This window comes from Pan troglodytes, chromosome 1 (genome assembly GCF_028858775.2).
Source record: "Pan troglodytes isolate AG18354 chromosome 1, NHGRI_mPanTro3-v2.0_pri, whole genome shotgun sequence".
Classification (NCBI taxonomy): Eukaryota; Metazoa; Chordata; class Mammalia; order Primates; family Hominidae; genus Pan; species Pan troglodytes.
In genome coordinates this window covers 118,463,963-118,491,499 of record NC_072398.2, presented here as the reverse complement: position 1 = coordinate 118,491,499, position 27,537 = coordinate 118,463,963, and the positions used below count along the sequence as shown (strand labels likewise).

The 27,537-nt window shown below is 54.1% G+C and overlaps 3 protein-coding genes across 11 annotated transcripts; 1 reads left to right on the top strand and 2 right to left on the bottom strand.

Annotated features, from left to right (window-relative positions):
- Window positions 1–334: 334 nt before the first annotated feature.
- On the bottom strand, window positions 335–6,537 carry RHOC (ras homolog family member C). 6 transcript variants are annotated; one of them, XM_054668838.2, is made up of 7 exons: window positions 6,207–6,252; window positions 5,381–5,453; window positions 4,301–4,369; window positions 2,844–3,006; window positions 2,203–2,323; window positions 1,767–1,897; window positions 335–917 (listed from the first exon to the last, which is right to left on the bottom strand). In XM_054668838.2, exons 4-7 carry the CDS (start codon window positions 2,997–2,999, stop codon window positions 744–746), a joined length of 582 nt encoding a protein of 193 aa, XP_054524813.1. In that variant the 5' UTR covers window positions 3,000–3,006; window positions 4,301–4,369; window positions 5,381–5,453; window positions 6,207–6,252; the 3' UTR covers window positions 335–743. The 6 variants fall into 6 exon arrangements, with proteins under 6 accessions (XP_054524813.1, XP_003308367.1, XP_003308373.1 ...); XM_003308319.4 differs by lacking the exon at window positions 5,381–5,453 and having other exon boundaries at window positions 6,207–6,341; XM_003308325.7 differs by lacking the exon at window positions 5,381–5,453 and having other exon boundaries at window positions 4,254–4,369; window positions 6,207–6,328.
- Window positions 6,538–9,122: 2,585 nt separating this feature from the next.
- PPM1J (protein phosphatase, Mg2+/Mn2+ dependent 1J) lies at window positions 9,123–14,454 on the bottom strand. 2 transcript variants are annotated; one of them, XM_016925539.3, is made up of 11 exons: window positions 14,095–14,452; window positions 12,617–12,731; window positions 12,045–12,155; window positions 11,868–11,927; window positions 11,469–11,581; window positions 11,095–11,179; window positions 10,391–10,509; window positions 10,133–10,196; window positions 9,869–9,976; window positions 9,585–9,736; window positions 9,123–9,435 (listed from the first exon to the last, which is right to left on the bottom strand). In XM_016925539.3, exons 1-11 carry the CDS (start codon window positions 14,418–14,420, stop codon window positions 9,288–9,290), a joined length of 1,401 nt encoding a protein of 466 aa, XP_016781028.1. In that variant the 5' UTR covers window positions 14,421–14,452; the 3' UTR covers window positions 9,123–9,287. The 2 variants fall into 2 exon arrangements, with proteins under 2 accessions (XP_016781028.1, XP_009427519.2); XM_009429244.4 differs by having other exon boundaries at window positions 11,868–12,155; window positions 14,095–14,454.
- Window positions 14,455–18,025: 3,571 nt separating this feature from the next.
- TAFA3 (TAFA chemokine like family member 3) lies at window positions 18,026–27,136 on the top strand. 3 transcript variants are annotated; one of them, XR_010152804.1, is made up of 6 exons: window positions 18,026–18,420; window positions 19,701–19,758; window positions 21,358–21,473; window positions 22,141–22,290; window positions 23,101–23,262; window positions 24,766–25,370. XR_010152804.1 is itself a non-coding variant. In XM_001155198.5 (6 exons), exons 3-6 carry the CDS (start codon window positions 21,359–21,361, stop codon window positions 24,815–24,817), a joined length of 510 nt encoding a protein of 169 aa, XP_001155198.2. In that variant the 5' UTR covers window positions 18,026–18,420; window positions 19,701–19,758; window position 21,358; the 3' UTR covers window positions 24,818–27,136. The 3 variants fall into 3 exon arrangements, 2 of the variants coding, with proteins under 2 accessions (XP_001155198.2, XP_001155264.1); XM_001155198.5 differs by having other exon boundaries at window positions 23,070–23,262; window positions 24,766–27,136; XM_001155264.5 differs by having other exon boundaries at window positions 23,138–23,262.
- Window positions 27,137–27,537: the final 401 nt, after the last annotated feature.

Here is a 27,537-nt window from a genome sequence, read left to right as displayed (position 1 = left end):
GTAGGGAAGGGTGGGACTTTCAGCCCTGCTGAGGGTCACATCCCCTCCCAGCTGGAGAGGAACCCAACCCCCACACTCGGGGGAGGAAACCCAGTGGGAGGTGGCAGGGAAGCCACCCACAGGTTTCTAAGTTTAGCCCCCTGCTACAGACCACTCCCTTCACCCGCCTCCTTGGCCCAGAGCCAGGCATGACCTCATCCTTTGCTCTAAGACTCCACCCTGCTGGCCACTGGCCTGCTTTGTAGACAGGGGGCCAGGCTGGCAAGCAACTTGGACATGAAAAGAGATGGGACACCAAGCACCCAGAGGGAAAGACCGAAAGCTGCCACACACGTTGGAGCCTGTAGCCTTTATTCATGCCCCCCTGACCAAATGCAGTGAGAGACAAGGCCCCTGCCAAAAACAACTCCAGGGGCCTGGGACTCTGGGTCCCCTACCGCAGACACTTTCCTGTGAGCCAGAAGTGTATAAAGTGCTGGTGTGTGACCATCCTTTGGGGAAGGTCAAAGGGGGTAAGATCCCCAGGGGCCCTGAGGAAGGGCAGGGCATAGGCCTGGCTCCCAGAGCACTGGGAGGGAGGGCCCATGCCACCACCTCGGGGCTAGGAAACAATGCAGTCCTGGGCAGGAGGGAACTGAAAATGGGAGCCTTCAGCATGGAGCCCTCAGGAGGCTGGGGTTGTAGGGGGATAATTTCTGTACCCCTGTGAAGGGAGGGGGCATGTAGGAAAGGGCTTGGGGATCTCAGAGAATGGGACAGCCCCTCCGACGCTTGTTCTTGCGGACCTGGAGGCCAGCCCGAGTGGCCATCTCAAACACCTCCCGCACTCCCTCCTTGGTCTTGGCTGAGCACTCAAGGTAGCCAAAGGCACTGATCCGGTTCGCCATGTCCCGGCCTTCCTCAGACCGAACAGGCTCCTGAGAAGACAGAAGATGAGGGGTCAAAGGAAGCTGTTGACTACATGAACCTCTCCTGCCTCACCCATAAGTGTAGCAGCTGGAACAAATGCCTCCTCCTCCAGCCCTGACCCAGAAAGCGCCCAGGCCCCAGCTACCCTGGGCAGCTTCGTGGCCAGGGATCCAAAAATCCCTCCAGTCTACTCCCTCCATTCCCATGCAGCCCCACCTCCTCCCACACACAGCCCCTGGTTCTCTTGCCTGAATGAGCGTCTCCCACCTCCCGACTGCTCTGCCTCCATCCTCACTCTCTTCCAGTCAGAATTATTTTCCTAACACACAGACCTAACATCTCCCCAGTTTGAAACTTTGCCATAATTATCTTTGCATTTCTTATCCTCACAGCTTTCTCTAATAAACTCTAGTCCTCTGGCTAGAGAGCCACTTACAGGTCCCTGAATAAGCCAGCTCTCACATCCCTTCTTCCAGCCACTTACACAATGCCTGCCCTCATTCCTGCATCCACATCCCTACACCTCCCCCAGGGGCACTCTGATGGCACAGCCTGGGTACCCCAAGTGAAACATAAGCTGTCTCCCCGAGGGCAGATTTTCTTAATCATCTTAATAGTCCCAATTCTGAATGGAATGGACAATTAACTGGAATAAATAAAAATGCCAAGTGACTTTGGACAAGTCACTTCATTCTGATACCTCATCAGACACAACCCTATGGGTCCTCCCTCACCAGGAGATATTACTGTTTCCCCTAACACAAGGCAGTAGCTGGAGAGAAGTTCCCTTTGCCCGTCTGCAACCCCTCAGAGGGTGCCTTCTTCCCCAGGGGCTCCAGCCTGGCAGCCGTACCCACCTGCTTCATCTTGGCCAGCTCTCTCCTGGTGTGCTCGTCTTGCCTCAGGTCCTTCTTATTCCCCACCAGGATGATGGGCACATTGGGGCAGAAGTGCTTCACCTCTGGGGTCCACTTCTCCGGAATGTTTTCTGTGTAGACATGCACCAACAGGTGTCGGTGCCTCCACTTAAGCTAGAAAGCTCCCCTGGGGGGGCCCTCATCTTCCCAGAGCAGTCTTAGAAGCCATTCCGCATGATGGTCCCTTTCACAGCTCAAAACCTCAACAGTAGTATGCCCTCAGAGGGCCAGTTACCACAGTAAAGGAGACCAACAGGGCCTGAGTGCTCCCCTGCATCCCCACCCCCACCTCTGAAGATGACTGAAGACAGGCCAAGGCACGAGACCTCTGGCTGATTCCAAGGGGTTCTCAGTCCCCTCCCTCCAATCCCCTCACCCAGGCTGTCAGGGCTGTCGATGGAGAAGCACATGAGGATGACATCAGTGTCCGGGTAGGAGAGAGGCCGCAGTCGATCATAGTCTTCCTGCCCTGCTGTGTCCCACAGAGCCAGCTCCACCTGACACACAGGGCCAGTGAGTAGCTGGCCTGAGGGCCCCAACCGTGCCACCCAAAGGTCCCCTGAAACCACTGTCCTTCGGGCTCACTGAACTTCTTTATTTGAGCACCTGCTATGCGCCAGGCATTATATTAATCACTGTCCCACAACATAAATTAGGTCAGTTTGTTAAATCTAAGACGTGTTTGACCCTTGAGTTGCCACTGTGAGCACCATTATTTTGGTTAATTCTCACAACAACCCTTTGAGGGAGGTCTTACCATCATCCCCATTTTGCAGGTGGGGGAGCTTAAACCCAGAGGCAAAGGGACTCGGCCCAGGTTACAGAGCCAGTCTGTGGGAGAACCAGAAAGTATATCCAGGTTTTTTAAGACTGCAGATTTACTTCCTAACTTTTACTGGTTCCAGCAGGGAGAATGAAGCAAGGACAGGGGTAGGAATGGGGAAGGACATACTAGGTCATTCAGTGACTGGGGGGCGGGGTCTCAGGGTGGGGTGGGAAGGGCATTTCTGCCTTCACCTGCTTGCCGTCCACCTCAATGTCCGCAATATAGTTCTCAAAGACAGTAGGGACGTAGACCTCCGGAAACTGATCCTTGCTGAAGACGATGAGGAGGCAGGTCTTCCCACAGGCACCATCCCCAACGATCACCAGCTTCTTTCGGATTGCAGCCATGGTGGGGCTGCCAGGAAAGGCGTATTGGGGATTTGAGGAAAACCATTAAGTCCAAAAACACTTCTCTAGGGCCCCCAAACCTCCCTGGAAACGGAGGCATCTAGCAAAGGGACAAGGGGCTTGCTCAGGCATGTTCTGGCAAAACACCAATTGTGCGACAACAGAGCTTGAAATTCCTAATCTCTGGGTCAGGGACAGGTCTCCCTCGATGGGTTAGAATACAGTGGTGGGAGATGGATAATGACCCCACTTGGGAGCTGGAAAACATGAGTTTCAATCTAATCCACTTGCCAACCTGGGGACTCCAGGTAGCTAAAGAGCTGCTCAGGGATGCGGGACGTCCAGGGAGCAAGCTTCTATCTACTTCACACATCAGGGTTTTGAGTCAGACTTCATTGGTTACCAGGATTTTGATGCATTTACAGTTTAATAATCTCTAAGGTCCAATCTAGAACAGACTGTCCCTCAGCACAAGTCATAACTGTCCAGTCACAAATGAGGAGTCCCTCTCTAGGACCAGAGTAGCAGAACCAGCTACCAGGTGGTAGGTGGGTAAAGGAAGAATAGTTATAGAGCCCCTAGGTGCCAGGCACTCTGTCGGGCATTTTGGCAGGAATTATCTCCTTCGGTCCCCAGATGCCTGGAAGGTAGATGGTGCACTTTCCATTTTGACAAACCAGGAAACTAAGGCTCAGTGAGGTTAAGACACAGATTCAGAGCTGTGGCTTATAAGGGGCAGGGATAGCACCCAAAGCAGGACTGTGTGACTCAAAGTCGTGCCTCTTCGACATGTCACCTCAGCGGCAGGAAGGAGAGCAGAAGCAGGGAAACCCAGACAGAGGACAGGGGTAGCAGCCAGCCAGCTTCCCTGGTCCACCCAACCCGGTCCCCAAAGCCCCAAGTAATACAAAGGAGGCTCAGTCCCAGCAATGCCCACAGCTCGAGTTTGGGCAGGCTGCCTTCCTCCCCCCTTCCTCCTAGGCCTGCCAGCAACACTGGGTCACTCAGCCCCCGGCAGGGGACAATGACCACACTGTAGGGAGCCACACATCTACCACAGCACAGTGACTGAGAAGAATCCACCAGGGAATCACCTCCACCCACTCTGGAACAGCCCCTTCCTCCCTCAGTCCAGCTCACCCGCATGCCCTGCCCACCCCTCCCTGTGACTCAGGGCAAGGAGTCAGCTTCCCGGGCTTCCATGTGTCCCCCACCCCCAGCACACACGGCGAGCATCTGCACAGTTCATCACACCTTCGCAGCTTCCCTCACTTCCTCCTTCCCTGGGGAGGGGAACTGACCTCCAGCCGGCTGAAGTTCCCAGGCTGCAGGAAGAGAGGGCGGGCTCTGGAGCTGAGATGAAGTCAAGGCTGTTGGGAAGGGGGAGGGGGCTAGAGTCTGGGCTGGGAGGAGCCCCAAAAGAAGAGACAAATGAGGGCCAGTCCCAGCACCAACCAGGCAGGGAGCAGTTAAGAAAGCGACGGTAACCTGATCTCAGCCTCAAACCTAGCTTTTTCTCTCAGTCCCACATCCTGTCAAACTGGGCTGACTGAACGCCTCTACTCCCCACACCCCACCACCACCTCACACTGCCCTTTAGGAAGCGAATACTCCAGCCCCAGGCCTCTTCCCTTCAACAAAGATCCTGGGTGGCCCTTCCCTTGCCTCCAGACACATTCACAAAACTGTTGGTTTTGTGGACATGAGTCAGAGAATTTACAGGAGTTCAAAGTACACAGCCACACTCTTCCCACCACAAAACGGACTCTCTCTGATTCCCCAGAAGACAAGCAAGAAGGCATTCACCCTGTCGGCAGATCGCCTCCAGAAATGGAAACCATCCTCTAAAAAGAGGGTTCCTTGGGAATTCTATCCCGGTGACTGACGCTGGGGTTTCTTCCAACTCCTCCACCCACTCCATTAGTTCACCTTGCCCTGTTTTGTAAAGATGGGCTGGGGTAGCCCCAACCTGGGGTGGACAGTGTTGATGGAGGGCAATCACTACTGGGGTGAAAGCCAGTCACTTAGGCATGAGTATGCCACTGCTGTCCCCCCAGCAGGGCAATTCAGACGGCACCAGAGTGGTAGGATGCAGAGGACAGAAACCCCGGGTTGAGGCATGCGTTAAGGGACCTGGAGCCTCCAGCCCAATTAGAAGACTTTCCCTCCAGGCTATGATTGGGCCGGAACAGCAGGCACCCCAGGCCAGGACACTAGGCCCAAGGCCAAGATGGCATGGACAACTCCCTGTGAGAGGCAGCCCCAGAGGGACTGTCCCACTGACCCCTTAAGAGGGGCAACTGAGCCCCACACAGGGCCTGAAATGGAGCCTGGAACTTCTGGGGCCTTCCCCAAGACAACACAGTGTGGATACATCAGACCTCTCTCCAATCGCTCTCTTGAATTCCCAGATGATCCAGAGCGGCCGGTTGACTTTGCCGACCCACCCTACACCTAGGGAAGGAATCCGTTCTGGAGATACCAAGAGATACTGCATTCTCAACTTTAAAACCAGAGTGAGGGCGGGACTCGGCCTCGGGATCCCAGTCCCAAACCCCAGGATACTCTTTCTTGGTTCGAGTATGAAGAAGGAGGATTCTCATTCTCATTTTCTCTCTCTCTCTCTACACACACACACACACACACACACACACACACACCACACACAGAGTTGGATCCTTCCCCATCTCCCTTATCCTCAACACAAGCGGGCTCCAGGAACCGTCTAGGGCGGCGTCCAGACCCTGCCGAACAGTGGCAGGTCCCAATGGTCACATCCCGCCCCTATTCCCGCCATACCTCCCTCCTGGCCTGGAGGAATTCCCACCCCATCCCACTCTAGGTCCCCTGCGGCCGCCCACCCTGGGGGCTGGGGCGTCTGAGTTGAGGTTCCCTCGCCCCTCGCCCGGCGGGGCAGGTTCCGGGAAGCTGGGAGGAGAGGGGAAGGGGCTCCGACTCGGACCTCAGGAGGCCAGAGCCCCTGCCGGCAGGTCCGGGCCCCCTCGCTGCAGCCCGCGGAGGGGCCGACGCGGTCCGACCACCGCCCAGCCCGGATGCCGACTCCGCTTGGAGGGAACGGGGTCCACGCCCAGGCTGAAGCCCCTCCTCGCACGGGCCCCGATCTCCGGGCCAGCGAGGAAGCGAAAGTGCTCTCCCGGGGACGAGTTCCCAAGACGCCCCACCGCCCGCAGCCCCGGCCCAGGGTACCTTCCGCTCCGCCGCCTCCAGCTGCGCGGCCGGTGCCGGAGGCTCAGACTGACCCCAGGGCCCCGCCCCGCCCTCCTCCAGCGCCGCGGCGGGGAGGGCGGGCCCGGCACGGGGAGGGTCGGCCGGGGGCGGCCCTTGGCTCGGCCCGCCCCGGCCCCGCGCAGGGCCGCAGCCGCCGGCCCCCTCCGCAGGCCGGGGACTGGGGGCCAGGGGCGTCCACCCCTCCAGGTCGGGGAGAGCCACGAGGAGATTCCTGGACTGCGGAGGAGCCGGGCGAGTGGGGCGAGCACGACCCGGGTGGACTCAGACTCTGCCCAGCCTTCAATCCCCTAGGGGAGGACCGGCGTCGGGAAAGTTAAGAGGTGCTCGGGGTGGGGTCAGGAAGGGCCGCTGCTGCCCTCCTGTGGCCAAGCGGCCACCCGCTCCTGCTGCACCTGGGACCTCGCGGGAAGCGGGACTGGGAAAGGGTATCCCCCCGGAGGTCCCAGGGCCCGGCGCGGGTGTGTTGGTTGGGGGGAGATGTCCACCCTCTTGTTCCTAGGATCGTACAGCCCAACGTCATCCCCCAAACTTGAAGACCTCTCAGAGCCGTTCAGACCCAGACCACCGTTCCTCCTCACAATTCGCTTTCTTCCCTGGGCCTGGAATTTCCAGGAGTCCAATTCCTACCTACTCCTCAAAGGGTGCGCCTAGAAATGCTTCCGGATCCCAGCTGTGAATTCTGTTCCCACTCCTAGGTCTGACTTGGCGCATAGGATATTCACCTACACGCGTATCTCCTTTCCCTGTAAGGGAGCTGAGGAGGTGGGAGTAGAATGAGGAAGTCCACCAACATTTCATTGGCTTGTGCTTGGGACACTACACAGCTTAACCCTTTCAATATTCATCACAGATCTCTGGGGAAAATACACCCATCCCTTTTTGCCCATAGAGAAGCTGAGGTTCAGAGAAATCAAGTGGCTTACACAAATGTTTTTGACTTGTGACAGCAAGAATTCACACAGCCGGGCTTGTCTGGCTCCAAACTGGTGGTCTGGCCCTGCTACCTCCCGGGCTCCTCCAGCCTGTCCCTTCCCCCGTTGTCTAGCAGAGTGAGTGGCACATAATAGGTTGTCAACAAATATTTGATGAATGAATGAATGTTAGGAGTCATACAGACTTTAAATATCTGAAGTGCAATCCAGACATTTGACAAATGTGAAAACAGGTCCGCAGCAGTTTGGCCCCAGGCCTCTTAACTGACTCAATAAACATTTCTTGAGGGTGAACTGAGAGCTATGTTCAGAAGATCCATTTCTGCCTTCAAACAACTTAGAGTCTAAATGAGGAATGCAATTTCAAGATAGCTAACATTTATTGAATCCATATTACATGGACCTGGGTCCACATACATTAACTACAAGAATCCCATGAGGTAGCTATCTCCATTTTACTGAGAAGCAAATTGAGGTTCAGAGAGGTTACAGAGCTAGTGCTGGGTCTGACACTAGAACCCAAACAGCTGAACTCTAGAGCCCCTGTTCTTAATTCCTACTCCCTACTGACTCCTAATGTAGACAGTTACAATACCGGAGGTCATTGCTGTAGTGTGGGCATGTGTGGGCTGTGCGATACCCAGTCCTGAACAACAGGTGAAGTTCTCAAGATAAGGTGATGTGTAGATTTTTTTAATTTTAATTTTTTTTTGAGACAAGGTCTCTGTTGCCTAAGTGTGCAGTGGCAATATCTCAGCTCACTGCAGCCTCAACTTTCCGGGCTCCAATGATTTTCCCACTTCAGCTTCCCCAGCAGCTGAGACTACAGGCGTGTACCATCACACCTAATTTTTGTATTTTTTGTACAGATGAGGTCTTGCTATATTGCCCAGGCTGGTGAGGAGCCTTTTCTAATTATTTTGCTCATCTTTATTTTTGCTTCCCTTAACTTACTTTGGGTTTAATTTGCTGTTCTTTTTCTAGCCTCTTAAGGTGGAAACAGATCACTGATTTCAGATCTTTATTCTTTTCTACTATAAGCAATACTCTTAATTTCCTTGGATGCTTAACTTCTTCCCACAGGCACTCACCACTACATTCAGCTAATTTTTTATTTTTTTGTAGAGATGGGGTCTCACTATTGCCCAGGGTGGTCTTAAACTCTTGGGCTTAGCAGTCCTCTCACCTCTGCCTCCCAAAGTGTTGGGATTACAGGCGTGAACCACCGTGTCCAGCAGTAGATTTTGAATAAGTTGGAGCTACTAAAAGCCCACAGTTATGCAAACCCCAGGAAGTTGGTGGTGGTGGTAAAAAATGAGGCTGGAGAAGGAAGCAGTGGCTGGATCGTGAAGGTCCTTATATGCCATGCACAGGAGTTGAGTGTTGATTTTGTTCTAGGCGCAATAAGGAGCCACTAAATTTAGGAGGCCAATATAGTAAAAGGTGGTGGTGACTGAAGGCGGGGAGAGATGGAGATAAGTAGAGAAATACTTTTAAAGGTCTATAGTCAACAATACTTAGTGATCAATTACCTTGATGAGAAAGAAATGAAAGCCAAGGGTGACCAACTCCAAGATTTCTAACTGGAGCAGCAGAGCTGGTGCCCATTGAGGGGATATATCAGGAGAAGGAACATGCTATGGAGGGCAGTCGTGAATTTAGTTTGAGGTATTTGAATTGAAGTACCAGCAGGCTATCCAGGAGACATTCGGGAGATGACTGGTATGTGTGGGTCTAAAGCTCAGGAAGGGTCTGGGCAGATGGGTGAAGCCACAGAAGTGGACGATGACACAGCAAATGCGTGGAGTGGGAAGAGTGGGGGTGGAATAAAGAACCTGGGGGACACCACATTTCTAGAACTGTTCTGGTGCTCTTTCCACCACCCCACAGAGCTTTCTTCTTATCTTTCAGTTTCTAGTCAAAGCAAATAAAGACACACACCTTTATCCATCTCATTTATTTGCCAATAGCTGTAATTTTGGATATAGCGGACATCCCTTCTTCAGTTAAGTTGCCACTAAAGAAGGGTCAGGGAGACAACTTCAGAATTTGGGCTGTGAGAGGAGTAAGTATGGAGAGGCTAGTGGGAGGGATGGTGTTCAGCCCCTCAGGAATAACTGCCTGGCCCTCCCAGGGGGATGACGAAGACAGAGATGTCATCCCCGGAACCCAGCTTGTTGTTGGGGAGACGCCAGCCACGGTCTCGGGGGGTACCCCGGGCCCCCAGGACCAGAGCTTGGGCCAGAGCTGTATACCTGCCAGGAGCACACATGCACATTCATGTACCAACATGTATGTGGGAAGACAGATACACAGGCCCACATGTGGGGTCCCAAGCATTGCTTCCCTTTGACCCTTCTTTCACCAATGCCATCCCCTTACCACCATGCCATGCAGCCCCTACCTGCTGTGGTCATTAGGCTCATAGGCCGACAGCACCCTGTCCACAGTGGCAGCTACCTCACAGTCAGTAGTGACATCCCACAGGCCATCTGTTCCCAGGACTAGCACATCATCTGGGCAGTGCTCATATTGTGTCAGGTCATACACTCGTACCTGGTGTGAGAAAAGGGCAGAGAGGATTGAGGTGTGGGGTTTGCTGGACAGGGAGCTTGGAGATAAAGGGACTGCAGATGAAAGCTGGCCTGAGACTCCCAGAGAAGGCAAGGTGTGGTTTAAGGGGCTCACCTCAGGGAAGCAGGAGAGAAAGGGCTTGATGGGCAGGGTGGAACTGCAGACCTTAAGGTTGTGGTCTCCCAAGCCTCGGGTCACCCCAATGGTGGCCATCACCCGAGCCTGAAAGAAATGAGGAGGGAGTGCCACTATAGTCCTCTGCTAGATTCTCTGAAACCAAAGATCCCTTCCACCCCTACCCTCAGGTAGAACCTCCACCTCCCTAGACAAGTTGTGATAGGTCCTCCTGCCCTCTCCCACCTCTACCATGGAGTTTACCTTTTTGCCCTCCCCACAGACCAGAGGAAACCTGAGATCCTCCAGCTCGATCTTTTTGTAGGCCCTGGGGAGGGGGGAGTAGAGGAGGCATCACCCAGGCATCAAAGCCCCTCTCCCCTAGGAGCTGCATACCCTCACACAAACCCCTTAGAAGGGCCACATCCTCCCAACTCCCAGCCTCCAGCTTCCACCTTGCTGCGGGCGAGGGACTGGTTGTGTTGCCATGGGAACGGGCCCCAGCTCTGAGGGAAGTGTTACCAGCCGGTCATGTTCTGGTCCCGGTACAACATCCTCTGCCCCAGCTCCTTGGGCAGAACTCTGCGGGGGAACTCAAGGTGGGTGAATTCACTGCCTAGCAGCTCTGGTTTCAGGAAGCCCTGGAGTTGGGGATGATCAGAACAGAGAGCCAGGGGGCATTATGCTCACAGCACACGGTGGTACACAGATGACGTTAACTACAGCAGACCCTTAAATAGAGTTTACCATGTGCCACACGTTATTCTAATATTAGCAAATATTAACTCATTTACTCCTCACAACAGCCCTTAAGGCAGGAACTATTGATGCACAGAGAGGTTAAGGGAGGGAACTGCTCCGGTCACACAATTAGCAAAGCACTCAGACCAGGATGCATCCCGGGCTTCCAGCTCCACAGCCACATGCGTTTAGGCACTAAGCCGGACTGCCTTTCAGGGGCCTTTGCTGTTCCCTTCCCCCACCTCAGTCTCTACTTCCTGCCTCAGCTGGGGCCACAGTGGGAGCACTGGACCAGCCCAGTGCTGCAGCCTCCCTGCTGCAACCTCCCACCGGCTCAGCCCCGCACTCCATAGTCCACACGGTGGCCTTCCCAGTAAGGTGCTTTCTGTGCCTGTGGTGGGGGTGTGAGAGTTCTCAGGGCCATGGGTGCAGGGAGGCACAAGACCCGACAAAGAATGGGGGTAGGGAATTTGGTTCCTACTTACAAGCAGCTGAAGACGCTGGCGCTCAGTCTCCGGGGTAAACTCCCGGGACATTGGAATGATTTCACCATTCCGGACAATGATGGCCCTGCCCAAAGAAAGAAAAGGAATTGGGACCTGGTTCTCTTCAGACCCACTCATGAAAAATTCCAGAAAGACCAGGCCCTCTCCATAATGACCTTTCAGATCTCTTACCCAGACCCCCATATCTGCCCCTGACCCCACCCAATGGATATTTCAGGCCACTCCTTATGTCTGTCACCCCTCTTGACTCCCTCCAATCTTGATTTTTAACCCCTGCCACCTTACTCTCCTGTATTCCCCCAACTCAGAGAGTGTGGCCCTCTGTCGCCACCTTGGAGCCCCCTCCCTCATACCTGCTATCGCCTGCATTGGCCACGTACACCTTGCCTAGCAGGTAGATCACAACCAGTGCACAGCAGCCCCCCTCCACTTGGTGGCCACGCCGCTCCCGGGCCATCTGCTCATCCTGCCACATAAGGAAGGGTCAGAGGTGGGTAGAAGGAGAGGTTCCAGCACACAGTCACCCTCCCCCTACCCCCTCCACCTGTAGAAATCAATTGGCCCAGCCAGGCTACACTGGAAGACAGGAGGGAAGACTGGGGTGTAACTGCCCCTTCTCCCTCCCCTCTGAACCAAGCTCTGCTCAGGCTCTCAAAGGTGTTGTGGGTTCTCAGGGTAACCCCCTCTGGCTTCCACACAGAGTTGGCCAGAGTGGTTGCCCAGCAGGCCCTTGGCCCAGGTCACCCACTCACCATGAGCTGGAAAGCATTCTCAATGGCCCCCACTACCAGGCTCTCGTGGGTCACTTCCTTCTGTGAAGACCAGCAGGACTGAGGGCCAAGCAAGTGAGAGGGATCGGAGGAATCTGGGGTCCCCGGAGTGGTTGGGAGGCAGAGGGGTGGTGGCAAAGGGTCCTGAAGTATCTCTACCAGGTCCTTTAGCTGCTCTCGGATATGGCGATGCAGGAGCCGTGAGGCCATTTCAGCAGCTCCGCCCCCTGCATGCCCATCAAATAGGCCCCAGTAGTAGAAGCAGAGTCCCTGGTGGAGGAAAAGTTGGAGGTGAGTTTTGTTTGTTTGTGTGTGTGTGTGTGTGTGTGTGTTATGCAAGGTGAATAACAAGACTCTGGGCATCCATACAAACATCTGAGAGGTCAGTGTTTGCTACTGAAGGCAAATTAGGTTTATTCACATAAGGCTTCGTATGTGTCAAGAGAAAAGAAAGGCTCAAAAACCCAAACTCAGAGGGTAACAGATCCAAAACTCAGCACTGGCAATTAAATCATCCATAAATATGTGAGCCTCTACATTTTAGGTGGGAAAGTAACATTCATGCTTACATGGTAGAATCTAACTGATGAATACCAGGTAAAGGTTCTGTGCCAGAAGGTAGATAGCCAGTGAGTTCATCAGGTCTTCCGCATGGCTCAGATTTAAAACCAGAGGCCTGAGTCCCTGGGGAGAGGTGTCACTGTGTCTCTGGGAAAGGGGATGGGTCTTACCTGGCCTCGGCTAGGCTCCCTAGGTACTCCTGTAACACTCCTCCGACCTTCCACATACACCACTTCACAGCAAGCCTGGTCCTCATTGTGCCGACTCTTGCCAGCATTGATGACCCTGCCAGGCCAGAATGACCACATCAGGTTGGACACCAGACCAGGTCCTGGAATAACCCCCACCTTAGACACACACCGTCTCCTGCGCCCGCTGGCCAAGCTGAGAAAGGTCACAGCCACCTGGGATCCAGGCCAGAGGGAGGAGGAGAAGGGAGGGCTGGCAAGGTGTAAGGAGTACTGTTTGGGTGGCCAGCCCTACCACTTCACAGAAAGGCCAGCAGGAGCTTCTGGCCAACCGCTATGTCCCCTGCCTGCCTCACTTCCCCCATCCCTGGCAAAAAAAAAGAAAAAAGAAAAAGGCATTCCTAGTGGTGCTTCTGGGGGAGGGGCTAGATGGTAGCAGAAGTTTTACTTCCCTGCTAGCTAGACCCTACATCCCACCCTCAACCACTATCAACTCTCCCAGTGCCTTGTCCCCAGCACCTCATCCTCATGGGCACACCCACCCTTATCCTAAAACCATCCAGCGAAAGTTTCTGCTGCCTTAACAATGAGGAAGTTCTCCAGCCCAGATCGGGAAAGAGGAATTGAAATAGAGTAGAAGTGAAAGCCCACCTGGACTGGGCAGGAGCCACATACCCATAAACTCCTCCCACACAGGAGGCTAAGGGAGGTGGTGGTGGGTCCATGGGCCACCAGCCACCTTCCTCAGCGAACTGAGCGCCCCCATCTCCCTCGGTGCTCTGCGTTCCCGGCAGATGCATTTAAAATACACACAGCCCGGGGGCCAGCCGGCCGCTCCGGGCAGGGGGTCCGCTTCTTTGCCAGGCCAGCACGAGTTGGCAGGCTGAAGGGCATCTAAATGGGACCCTCCTCTACCCCGGGCGTCCCCCTCCCCGCTCCTGGGGAAGCTGGCGGCCTCCTGGTGTCGCGGGCTATTTCTGGGTGTGGAGGGGGAGGGGAACTACGGTAAGAGGGACAGGGAACTGGGGCGCTGGAGCCGGGAAGCGGGTGAGCGAGTCTTCCCAACCGCTATGTCCCCTATTAAAAAGAACCCCGCTCCTTCGTGAAACCCCTTTTCCCTTAGCCTTTAAGCTGCCGGGCCGCGACTGGGAACTGGCCAACTCATCCTTCGCGGGGCTCTCCGCCCTCCGGGCTCTGGGGCAGAACAGGGTCCTGAGGCGGCGTGGGCGAGGGCAGTCAATGAGCGGGAAGGACCTGAAGAAGGTGACACAGGCTGCGCCCCACTGGAAAGTGGGTTGGGAGGGTGTGCGGCCCGAAGACCAGAGGATAGCAAAGGTCCACGGAAAAGGGAGCTCCTGGCCCGGACGCGGCGTGGGGAACGCGTCCTAGCGCCGGGGATGCGGAGCTGGGGAGAGGGGTGGGAGCCCTATCCTGGTTTGGGTGCCCCAGGGGGCGCTCACTCGGCGTAGCCTGTGCTCCAGGGCAGGCGGCGGCCCGTGTCCGGGGGGCTTTGCACAGCCCGGCCCGCGTGGTCATCGGCGCGTCGCAGCCCCCCGGGGCTCAGCTGCAGAAAGGTCGGTCTGGAGAAGCTCGCTCGAGCCTCAACAGCCTTCGCGGGCGTCGCGCTCCCGCTCCCAGCCTTCGCGGGAGGGCTCCTGGGCGCTTCTGGAGCGGCGGCGGGCGGCGCCGAGGCGGCGTTGGGCAGGTCCGGGGATTTGGGGCGCGGAGGCGGAGCGCCCCCGGAGCTCACCAGGTGCGCCACGGCCGAGCGCACCCGGTTTAGCATGCTGCCTCCCTGCCCCGCCCTCGGCCGCGGCCCCGCCCCCGCCCAGGCCCCGCCCCCAGGGCTCCGCGTGGGCGGTGCTCGCGCCAGCCGGCCCTTCCCTGCTACTGGCTCCCGGCCAGCTGGGCGGGTCCCGGGCGAAACTTGCCCTTGCTCTGGGCCACCCCAGGAACCGGCCCACGGGCCCCCGGCCTCTGCCCCGCCCCATTCCGGCTTGGCCCCGCCTCCGTTTCTTAGGGGTAGGTTCTGTTGCTGTGGGAAGGGGGCGGAGAGAAGGAAACCTTATTTCAGCCGTGCGCTAGATTAGACACAGCTAGAATGTCTCCATTGTGACGGGGGCTGAGGGACAAGGGGGTGCGGTCTCCTCGCTCTCGGTTCGGTGTGGCCAGCCAGCCCAGAGAGCCAATGGAGCTAATGACCTCAGAGCAAAACAGGCGCTTGGGAGCCGCTGGGTATGAGGCGCCAGGTGTGACACCACCTCTGGATGGGGCTGCTGGAGCGAGAGCGGGCGAGCTGGTACCGGGTGGGGTTGCGGGATTAATGACGCAGGCTGCAGCCGACCACCCCGGAATCAGGAGCCGGGGTAGATTCCTGGGCTCCTGATGCGCTGTTCCCCATGAAGACCACCTCTAGATCTGGTAGAGCGGTTGCTACTCCCACCCTCCTTTCTCTCTCAGAACCCAGGTCTTTCCCACAATGTAGACCTTCCCTGACCACAGCAGGACAAGCTATTAATAGGATAATAACAACATAACAAATACTATTTATTGAAGAAGTACTGCATACTAGACCCTTTACAAAGCACGTTCCATACAGTATTAGGTTATTTATACTGCACACCAATCCTTCAAGATGGTTTTTTTTCTATCAGTTTCACGGATGAGGCAGGACTGGACGCTTCCTGTCATTTTACCGTGACTTGCCCCAAGAGGTCACACGGTCAAGTGAAAGATTCACACCTATGTCGGCCTCCTGACATTCAAACCTGCTCTGTCTTAAGAACCAAGCTTACTTCTCCGGATCAGGGAGGAAGGGCTAGAAAGGAGATCAATGGCAGAGAGAGGAGTGGGGGTTCCTCCCCTCCCATCCTTCTCTTAGGGCCAGGGCTGAGAGCAGTCCGGGAATGCTGAGCAAGTTCTGTGTCTACCGCCAGGGAGAGACAGAGGCCAGGCTAAGCCCTTGCCTAAGAAGAGTAAAAGCTCACTCACTGGAAGACCAGGACAGAGCCCAATGCCTGGTTGGCTGCCCGTTCTTCCTAACTTCTCCCCTCTGGGAGAGGGTGGTACTGACCTGATGCCACAAGAGCTCTGTCTCTAAACCTCCTATCAGAAAGTTGATCGCTAGGTATCCACAGACACCACCCATCCACACATCTCAAATGGGGACAAGGCCGTTGTGGCCCTCAAGCAAGTTGGAGGTAGCCATCAGGGACTACGGCACCCAGTTCACGGCTGGAACTTTTCTGGGCTCTGTCGGCCAGGTGCTTCCTGACCACATACCACTTTGTTCCCCAGGCTAAACTGTGTCCCCAGAAGGGATGACTTTCTTGGCAGCTTCCAAATAAAGATCCCACAGTGGTCATTCAGTTTGGTAGACTTACTATGCCTGCTTTGTTACACCTGAGCTTTAGGCAGAGAGAGACAGAGGAAAAGAAGTCACAGGAGAGAAAAAAAACAGACCCCAAGGCAAATAGAGCAGCAAAAGAAGACGGGGACAAAGAACAGGCTGCTTCTATAGGTTTTCCCCTGCTATTTGAGAAAAACTGGAACCAACTCTCAGATAAATAACAGCAGCAGCAAGCCAGCAACTGAAGAAACAAATATAACTCCTGGTTGTTTTTATTATTCAGTGTTTCTGGGGCAGTTTACTTACCACTTCTTCGTGTCACCCAGCTCCCTATTCCCTGCCCTTTCTAGCACCCACCATGGTGTGGCTGCAAGCTGTCCGCAAAGCTAAGCCAAGAGACCCCCCCCAGCCCCAGCACCAGATGATCAGCAGGGAGGATAACAGCTCCCTGGGGCTCCAGAACAGCCCCCAGCCATGGCCTAATCCTAAGGCTCCTCCTCCCTGAACCTCTCACCTCCTATTCCTGGCACCATTATGCCTCCTCCATCCTCAGACTGCCCCAGAACCTGGTGAGGTCATCACCTCTACTCATCCCTGAGGCAGCGGAAAGTGAGAGAGAAAAGGGGGTGGGGTATGAAGAAGCAGACTTGTGGGATGTTTTTCTCTGTGAAGAGTGAGACTCTGCTTAGTGGCTGGCCCTGCTGGGGGAGTGTGAAGCTTGAGCCAAGGAGGGGGACTGGACAGCCTCAAGACAGGCCCCTTTATCTCAGGCCACAGTGGTGGCTCAGGGCCCAGAACTGGTCATCTTCTGCCTTGTCTCTCCCCTTCACATCACCCTAAACCCAAAGGCCTCTTAAACTAAGAGGAAAGTCCCTTCAAATTCACAGAACACCACTTCCTCTCATTTGTCTAATACATTCGCATCCAAAACAGATCTCTGTAAAGAATTATTCAGTTGCAATTAATTACATTACAATTTTTCTGATAAAGAAACTGGGTCTCAGGCCAGGAGTGGCGGCTCACACCTGTAATCCCAGCACTTTGAGAGGCCATGGTGGATGGATCAGTTGAGTCCAGGAGTTCAAGACCAGCTTGGGCAACATAGCAAAACCCTGTCTCTACAAAAAATACAGAAAATTAACCCTGGCTTGGTAGTGCACTACAGACTACCCCTATAGTCCCAGCTACTCAGGTGGCTGACATGGGAGGATCATTTGATCCCAGGAGGTGGAGATTACAATGAACCAAGATCTGGGTGACAGAGTGATGAGATCCTGTCCCCAAAAAATAAATAAATAAAAAAGAAAAGAAAAAGAATGAAAGAAAGAGAAGGAAGGAAGGAAGAAAGAAAGAGAAACAAGAAACTAGGTCTCAGAATTTGGTTCCCATGTTGGTATTCACACTTAACTTCCATAGGGACCATTCGTAGCCTACTACTGTCCTCCTGCCTAATGCCCACACCCTCATACTTCCTCTAGCCCTCCCAGCCCCTGAGAGCACCACTCCTGGGAGAGGAAGAGACATTTACTATTCCCTCCTAAATATCATTCTAGAAGAGTGCTGCTGAACAGAACTTTGTGCACTGACGGGAATGTTCTACATCTGCTCTGTCCAATACAGCAGTCCCTATCTTCGTGTGGCTATTGAGCATTTGAAATATGGTGCCTACTAATGAGGAACTGAATTTTAAGTTTTGTTTAATTAATTTAGATTTAAATTTAAATATCAACATGCCACTAGTGGCTACCGTATTGGACAATGCAGTTCTGCAATCTTCAAAGCTCAAAAACCCTGAGGGTCTAGTCAATCACTCGTCACTCCCAGCTCCTTTCCCCCCAGCACCTCCACCTCCCCTGAGCCAGGGCACTGGGGGCCACAAGACCTTCAGGGTTTTGAGGGACCTCCTCTGAGTTGCCACCACGGAGGTGTCCATCCTCACTGAACCTGCGGGGGCCGGATGTCCTCTCTCCCTTCCTCTTGCCCTCGGCCGCCAGGGGCCGCTGCGTCTCGGCTGTGCCCATCCGTTCAGCCGAGCGCCTGGCACTGTCCCGAAGGAGGCGGCGGCGCCCACGCGGGGCTGGAGGAGCGGGGGTAGCCCGGGGCGAGGCGGCGGTTGCTGCGGCGGCTGCGCGCTCCCCGGCCTGCCGGCAGGAACCTTGGAAAAAACCCGGCTGAGTTCTGCAGAGCTGGCGGGGCCGGGCCCAGAGCTCCCCTGTGCCCAGAGCCCGGCCCGCCCTGCGGATGATGCCAACCTGACCAGAACCCCGCTGTCCCGGGGGCGCAGCAACTTGGTGAAGGGGACAGGTCTCCGGACTAGACAGCACCCAAGCTGGCCGCTCCCTCCCAAAGTCTGTCTTTCGGAGTGCTGGTCCCTGGCTCAGTGGCAAGGAAGACTTCAGGGCAGCAGATCGAACCAGTGGGCACCACCGTGGACCAGGTAGGTCCCAGGTGTGGGGGCTCAGAATGTGGAGGAATGAGTAGGCGTTAGGGGGGTTTGTGGGGAGAGAAGGTGAAGAAAGGTTGAAGATTCTTGTGGTTCACATCCTCAAACCCTTGTAATGCAGGCTGCTAACTCAGCCTCACTAAACCCCTGGATTGGGATTTAGGAAAAATAGGCTAGGAAATTGAGGCAGGAGCATGGAAGTCGAAAAACACATCCCAGAAGCTTCTATGTCCAGCTGTTTCAGGGAGGGAGGGAATAGAATGCCAGGGATGAGAGCCCAAATGAACACCCCCACCCCTCTGCTCCCCACCCCACCAAGGTCTTTTGGGCTTTGGGGTTCCTAGGAGAGATGCCTGAGTTGGATTGGAGGATGTTGCAGCTCAGAGTGAAATAGGATCACCTGAGAGAAGACAAAGCTGCATTTGTGATGGTCAAAAGGAGGGTTCCTGGAGGGCAGGGAGAAGAGATCTCTACTCAGGAAAGAGGCACATCTAGAAGAGTGGGAAGCTCAGCCCAGGGAGCACACCCATCCCCTGGGAACTGGCACCTCTTCCTCTGTGTTCCTCCAGATTCCCCTTATGCTCTCGCTCCTAGGAGCTAGGACTCAGGGGTCTCTGTCCTTCCGGGGCCCCACCATCCTATATGTTTCAGTTCTGCCTCCCTTTAGAGAGGTGAGGGAAGAGAGGTTCTTAGGGAGAAATGGAAAGCTATTGGAGGCTGTGGCCTTCAAAGGCTCAGGGACCTGGAGTGTCCCCATTCTAGCCCTCTGGTGTGGGAATGGGGGCAAGGGCTGCTAAGCCAAGCCAGCTCCATGTGAGTCCAGGAAGCAGGTGCCATAGTGGGTAGGAGGTGGAAGCAAAGAGGATCAGGGCCTCAGGTATCTTTCCCACGTGCCTCTTCCAGCAGGAATCTGTCAGGTTCTGCTCCTTCCTTGACCCTCAGCTCCTTCCCAAGGCCAGAGAGATGACAGCTGTGATTCTTAGACCCCTCCCTACCATCACCCTGCTTCACTCTTGGGATAGAGAAACTCCCTCAGGCCACCCTTCTCAGGCTCACCACCCTGTGTGATCCCAGAGTCTGCAAGGGCCCCTCCAGATTCCCAGGCCAGAAGAGACTGTCCCTGCCCTGGCACCTGAGAACAGCTTCAGAATTGGGCTGAACTTCAGTGCCCAGCCCACCCCCTTGCCCTCTCCCAGGTTCTCCTTCACCCCCTGCAGAGCCATCGGCTCCCTCTATCCTTTGCAACCCCCTATGAATCTTTCCTACTTGTCCAGGTGGAGTGAGTCTGAGGACAGCAGATGAACAGACAGAAACTGAAAGATCCCCAAAAAGGTAAGTGAGGAGACATTGAAGATGGGGAGTAGCGGGGGTGGACAGAGATCAAGTACCCTATCTGAGGAGCAACTGGGTCCTAGCAGTTGGTTTGGCCTCTGGTATTCCCAAAGCTGCACTGGCACTTGTGGGGGCCCAGCAGTGGTCCAGGCTCACCCCTGAGCTTTTGGCCTTGCTGCATCCTGGGACTTCTCCTGCTCCCTTCTATGGCTGGGCAGCTCCTAGCTACTCTGTGCCTCTTGCTTCCTTAGGATTCCCTCCATTTCCAGCCTACCCTTCAGGGTAGCTTTGGGAGGCCCAAACCATCAACGATGAAAGAGGAAAAGGAAAGGGGAAGAGAACAGAGGCAAGGTGGTGCAGTGGGCAGAGGGCAGGCTTCTAGGCTCTGAACTCTTCCACCCACATGCTGCCTGGCCTTGGGCAAGTCATTTGACTTCTGTTAGCCTCGGTTTCATCTCTTCCTTTTTAAATTTAAATTCTGTTTAAATTGAAGTGCTACTGCATTCCCGTGGTTGGCAGCTCAAAAAGCAAGAAATAAATCAGGAGAAAAATGTCTCTCTTCTACCTCCATCTCCCAACCAACCAGTTTCCCTTTTGGATGGCAAACAATATTACTAGTTTTAAAATATATTTTTCAAAGCTAGTTTATGCATATCTGAGCAACATAGATAATCCTTCCTTTATACACATTTTATTTTATTTATTTTTGAGCTAGGGTCTCACTCTGTTGCCCAGGCTGGAGTGCAGTAGCACAGTCATAGATCACTGCAGCCTCAAACTCCTGATCCTCTCACCTCAGCCTCTGGAGTAGCTGGGACTATAGGTGTGCACCACCATGCCTGACTAATTTTTTAATTTTTTGTAGAGATGGGGTCTTGCTATGTTGCCTAGGCTGGTCTCGAACTTCTGGCCTCAAGTGATCCTCCTGCCTTGGCCTCCCAAAGTGCTGGAATTAGAGGCATGAACCACCACTCCTGGCCTGCCTTATACACATCGTATACACACCATTCTACACTTTGCTTTTTTTCCCCCTTAACAGTGGATTATCACTGGAGATCACTGCATGTGTCAGGACATAAAGCAATTCCCCATTGGTTTTTTTACAGCTATCTGGATGGGACTGCATTTGTACAGACTCTTTACGATGTATTCAGCCAGTCTTTTACTGATGGTTGTTTAGGTTATGTCCTAGCTTTTTGAGCTTTGGTTTTCTCATCTGTAAAACGGGTAATAATAATGTTGCTTTGTAGGACAGTTGTGAAGAATTCAAGAGTGTGCATGTGAAGTGCTGGAACCAAGCACTCAAAGAGTAGGAGTCAGTATTATTGTCCCTCCCATGTCACGACCCTCCATGGGCCCATAGCTAGTTCATCCTCCAAGATGCCTCTTAAATGTTGTCTCCTCCAAAGGCTCTCCTTTTCTTCCTGCAGCACTCACTACTGCCTGCATGACTCTGTGCCAGGTCGAAAGATGCCTGGGGACAAGGTGTGCCTCCTCCCCATCTTTGTGCCTCCCAGAGTGTGTGGCACAGAGAAGGTGCCCAGGTGCACAGGGGAGCTTCTGCCTGGAGCTGAGCAGAATGTGTGCTTCTTTCCGCAGGATGAGTGAGAGGGTCGCGCGGAACTGGAGCACGGGCGGCTGGCTGCTGGCACTGTGCCTGGCCTGGCTGTGGACCCACCTGACCTTGGCTGCCTTGCAGCCTCCCACTGCCACAGGTTTGGAGGAGGTGGCAGGGCCCGGGGAGGGAGTTTCCCAGGACACCTGGGGAGCTGGACACCACTCCACCGTGTTCCATAGCAGGCAGGTCTCCCAGGCAGAGTAAAATCCAGAGATTCTAGGGGTTCCGGCTCCTCCTCTGCTCTTTACCCAGGAATCTCTGCCCACCCCAGCTGTCCCGCCCCAGAGAAGGTCTGGGCAGACCCTTTGCTCACCTCTCCTTCCAGGCTGGAAGGTGTTCTTTAGTGAGAGAGGCCCTCGGGTGAGGGCTTATCTCTAGCCTCCTGGCCTAATTCTGTGGTTTTCCTTCTGGGATGGCTAAAGCCTGTGTAAGCGGATGATCCTCCCCACGCATTGTAAGCCCTGGGGCCCTTGCCCTCACCCTGAGGAAGCTGGGGAGGCGGGGCTGGTGCGGGACTCTGTCTTCTGCCCAGGGGCCGTGCTCTGCCAAAGGGTGAAGAGCACAGGCCTCACAGGGGAGGGAGGAAGAATAGGAGCTCTGTGAAGCGGCGGGAAGATTTCATCCACTCCCTCCTCCCCTGCCACTGGCAGTCTCTTCCATAGCCCTCTCTGCAGCAGGGAGGAGGGGCTGGAGGCCAGCCCGGGTGGGCGGGAGGGAGCGGGGTCGGGCGTGTTGGGCGTCTGATCCTGGGCGGCTCCCCTCAGTGCTTGTGCAGCAGGGCACCTGCGAGGTGATTGCGGCTCACCGCTGCTGCAACCGGAACCGCATCGAGGAGCGCTCCCAGACGGTGAAATGCTCCTGTTTTTCTGGCCAGGTGGCCGGCACCACGCGGGCAAAGCCCTCCTGCGTGGACGGTGAGTGAGAGGCCAGGACCCGGGCAGGGCCCTGAGCAGAGCCATAAGGAGGCCTGTTCAGGCCTCGCCATCTGCTGGGGATACAATTTTATACCCGTCTCAGGGCTTTCATGAGCAGTCCCAAATGGTGGGGCCCCCTCTGGGAGAAGAGGGCAGACGTGGCCATCCCTGTGTCATAGATGAGAAAAGCTCTTGTTATGCGCACAGCCTCCCACACTCACGTGCCCTCTGCCTGTTGCACACACAGGAGCGTTCCCTCACACAGCCCCACTCCTCTCCCCACACACTTCCTCCAGCTCCTTCCCCTGCTGCTCCTTCCCCTGGCTGTCTCCTCGTACTCTCCTCTCCTTCTCAGCCCTTCTCTCACACTTTCCTATGTGGACACGTGTGATCCTTCACACCCACACTCATTACCCTAACACTCATTTGGCACCCCATACACATGCCCACTGTGTCACGCGCATACCAGCTATGCCAGCTATGCACTCCTGGTCTGTAGACCCCTCCAGACGACTCACACCCTTGCTCACACACCACAGAGGGAGTATACTGGTTGTGCATCGATGCTAGTGACATGGTCACCTTAGAGACATTTTTGCCTGCCTTCACCCATCACTGTCTGGGGAGATGCAGGGATCGGTGGGATTAAAGTTGAGAGGGTTACGTCCCCAGGCCTCAGCCTGAGTACTGCCTCTCTGGGCAGCCTGGAGTAGGGGAAAGACAAGGGAAATGCATGGCTCAAGGCCAGGGGTGTGTGGAAACGTGCACCTCATTCGCAGACCTTCTCTTGGCTGCCCACTGTGCTCGTAGAGACCCTAGAGCTGCACTCCGCCTCCTGCTCCCACAGCCTCCATCGTCCTGCAGAGATGGTGGTGTCAGATGGAGCCCTGCCTGCCGGGGGAGGAGTGTAAGGTGCTCCCGGACCTGTCAGGATGGAGCTGCAGCAGTGGACACAAAGTCAAAACCACCAAGGTACCCTGGGTGGGCACCTCATCCCACCCTCCCCTTCCCTCTCTACCAAGGGCAGAAAAGGGGGCACAGGAGCCTTGGAGGTCTAGGATGTCAGTGTCCCAAGGTGAGATCGTGAACCATGAAATTCACAGACAGTCCTCTCAGGTCTGTTCTCACTGGGGACTGGAGTTAGGGGGGTCAGGACTTGAAATCCAGTGTGTCCTGGGAAGATTCTTGATGTCCATATACCCTGGTTTCCTCCTGTCTGCCTGGAATTAGTTTGCCTCCAGAAAATATCAGGCCTATAAAAACATAGTCGAGAATGGGAAAAATTATCAGATAATTGAGGGAGGAATTGCTACTTCTACCTGAGCTCCAGATACAGTAGTCACTCTGCCACTCACCTCTACTGTGACCATCCCCCACCCCCACCCCATTCCCACTATTGTTGACTCCCTACAGTTCATACCTACCCTCCTCTAGTCAGATTTCTCTGTCTACTGTCACAGCACCCAAGAGGATTATTATTTTCATGGTTTGCTGCCTGCCCCACAGAACAAGGGGTAATTAAATTTTTTATCAAACTCGTTAGCAGCTCCATGTGTGTCATGGCTAATCAGCTGCATTGCTCTGCCGTCACCATTGGTACAGAAGAGTGACACTGCGGGGCGAGCCAGGGTTCTGCCTTTGGCTTTCCTTCCCTCCCACCACACACAGCAAACAAGCAGACACATAAGAAAATAGAGAAGGAGGGCTGGGTGCGGTGGCTCACGCCTGTAATCCCAGCACTTTGGGAGGCAGAGGTGGGTGAATCAAGAGGTCAGGAGTTCAAGACCAACCTGGCCAACATGGTGAAAACCCGTCTCTACTAAAAATACAAAAATTAGCTGGGCATAATGGCACACGCCTGTAATCCCAGCTACTTGGGAGGCTGAGGCAGGAGAATTGCTTGAACCTAGGAGGCAGAAGTTGCGGTAAGCAGAGATCATGCCACTGCACTCCAGCCTGGGCGACAGAGTGAGACTCCGTCTCAAAAAAAGAAAAAAAGAAAAAAAAATAGAGAAGGAAAGGCAGCCTTTGGCTTCTGAAGAGAGCAACCATTTTCACAGAGCACACAACAAAAGGAGCTACAGCAAGAAAAAGTTTGGCTCTAAAGTAGAGCATCCTCTCTCTATCCAGAGGCAGGGATGAGGGACAGCCATTCTGAGTATATTTAAGATCAGAAGAGAATGAGACCCACTACAGAGCTTGTGACATTTGTCACCATGTTATAGGTTTGGGTTTGTGGCCTGTAAGGAAGTGCTTGCAATTTGGGTAGCTACTCTGAAGCAAACAGTGGGGAGGCTTGTCTGACGTATGTTTGCATGGGTCACCAGGCCATGCTTTCCCATTCCGGCCTGCTTTAGGGTGAGAGGATTGGCAGCAATGTCCTCTAAGTGACCTGCATATTCTGGGTAGTCTCTGGCATGCTGGAATGGAATAGGCATTCCCTTCTCTAACCTTACCCTATCGCTTCTTCACCAGGTCACACGATAGCTCTTGGGGGTCACGGCCTGGACAAGAAAGGCTTGACTGAGCCGTGAACTGAAGAATGGTATCCAGTTATCAGCCAGGAAAGATGGAGATTCACTTACATGCCTCATGTCAAATGCAGCATCAGTCTACGGGGCATTTCAGTTAAGCTGCTCAGCAGATATGGATGTATCTGCAATCACATACCTAATGTGGAGCTGGGCTTTTCTGGAGACACGAAGGTCAACACACAATTCCTGCCCTTAAGGAATGTCCAGTTGAATTGGAGAGTTGATGACAGACAATTTAGATAATTTAGGTTAAAGTACTTGATACCAGACTGTGGCTTCTGGGCCACATGCTATGGCATGATGGGGGTTTGGGAATGAGATTCCCACAGTTCTTCAGATACCCTGTGGCCACAGGGCATAGAAACAAGAGGTCACATTCAGCACCCACCACCTCCCTCTTTCGCATCAGTTCTGAATCCCCAGCAAGCTGTTAACATGTTGCAGGAAAACACTCTCCCCTTATGCCAGACCAGCAGTATCTCATTTGGATGGGATTGGATTGACTTGCAGAAGGAAAGTAAAAATAAAGCCAAATAACTTCCCAAATCTTTGGCACAGGTATGGGCCATTCATTGGGTATGGGATGGACAGGACTTTAAAATCATCTCCATCCAAGCACCTCAGGTTTTTGTTTGTTTGCTTATTTTAACAGATGAGGAAGCAGCTCCAGAGAGGTGAGGCAGTTTGCCCAAGATCTCATAGCCTGGGCTCCCAGACCTCTAAGACTGATGACTTTCCACTAGCCTGAATAATAGGATTCCAACGTAGGCCTCCCATGTTAATTTTATGTCAAGTTACTGGAACCAGCAAAGTACAGGCTGGACAGCAGCAACATTTTTCTTGGGAGATGCTAGAGCAGAGACTTTTACTAAGGTCACCGTTCTCCTGTCTGAAATAATCCAGAATATCCACACACCGGGATGTGGGACCATCTGGTCTCCACTCTACTCTCATCCTCCAAATTTCAAGCAGGCCTTATGACACCCAGAGGTCACTCAACCCAGTTACAGCTGGGGCTCAGCTGGCATCTCCATTGCCCACTCTGACCCATCTCTTCTGGGGTCTTTGGGCTATGATTCTCAGAAGGTCTGGCTCCAGGAGAAATTCTGGGTGGGATGTAGAACTGGTTAGAGTCTTCTCTTTTCAAAGGCCCCTGCTGGGCAGCAGGGGTGGAAGGCTAGAGCCTCTGTTTAGAATTAAAGGTCAGTGCAGTCAGGCTGACACTAGATGGCTCAGGGATGACATATAGGCTTCAGGGACTCAGAGGCATGGGCTACTTAGATACCTCATCAGTAAGAGAATTGCAGCCTCTGAGACTGTGGGCGTTGAGATCACCAAGGCCTTAGGGAGGGGGGTGTCAGTAGAGACCCACCTGGACGATGCCGAATTCTGACCCTCAGAAAGACAAATCAGATGATAGTTTGTGGCTGAGTCTCAGCTTCTCCCTCCCTCCCTGCTCAGTAGAACCAAGACTGATATTCCCCTTTTCTTGCCCTACTCCAGTTTATTTTCTTGTTTTTGACAATGGGGTGAACAATGGTGCCAGCTTCTTACTAGACTATAAATATCAGAACTCACAACTCAGAATCTCTGCCGATGGTGGGCTCATGGGGTGGGGTAGTCAGGGAGTTGGTCAAAGATTGTCCCCTCTCCCCTCTCCCCTCTCCCCTCTTCCCTTTTCCCTCTCCTGCCATGATCTCAACTCGCTGCAACCTCCCTGCCTCGGACTCCCGTGATTGGCCTGCCGAGTGCCTGGGATTGCAGGCACGCGCTGCCACACCTGACTGGTTTTTGTATTTTTGGTGGAGACGGGGTTTCGCCGTGTTGACCGGGCTAGTCTCCAGCTCCTGACCTCGAGTGATCTGCCCGCCTCGGCCTCCCGAGGTGCTGGGATTGCAGACGGAGTCTCGCTCACTCAATGTTCAATGTTGCCCAGGCTGGAGTGCAGTGGCGTGATCTCGGCTCGCTACAACCTCCACCTCCCAGCCGCCTGCCTTGGCCTCCCAAAGTGCTAAGATTACAGCCTCTGCCCAGCCACCACCCCATCTAGAAAGTGAGGAGCGCCTCTGCCTGGCCGCTGTGCAATCTTCCAAGTGTGAAGTGACAGCCTTTCTGCAGGTGTACCCAACAGCTCCGAAGAGACAGTGACCATCAAGAACAGGCCATGATGACGATGGCGGTTTTGTCGAAAAGAAAAGGGGGAAATATTGGGAAAAGAAAGAGAGGTCAGATTGTTACTGTGTCTGTGTAGAAAGAAGTAGACATAGGAGACTCCATTTTGTTCTGTACTAAGTAAAATTCTTCTGCCTTGGGATGCTGTTAATCTATAACCTTACCCCTAACCCCGTGCTCTCTGAAACATGTGCTGTGTCAACTCAGGGTTAAATGGATTAAGGGCGGTGCAGGATGTGCTTTGTTAAACAGATGCTTGAAGGCAGCATGCTCTTTTAAGAGGCATCACAACTCCCTAATCTTAAGTACCCAGGGACACAAACACTGCAGAAGGAAGGCCACAGGAACCTCTGCCTAGGAAAACCAGAGACCTTTGTACACATGTTTATCTGCTGACCTTCTCTCCACTATTATCCTATGACCCTGCCACATCCCCCTGTCCGAGAAACACCCAAGAATGATCAATAAATACTAAAATAAATAAATAAATAAATAAAATAAAATAGTGGCTAGACAGGAAAAAAAAAAAAAAGAAGATCGT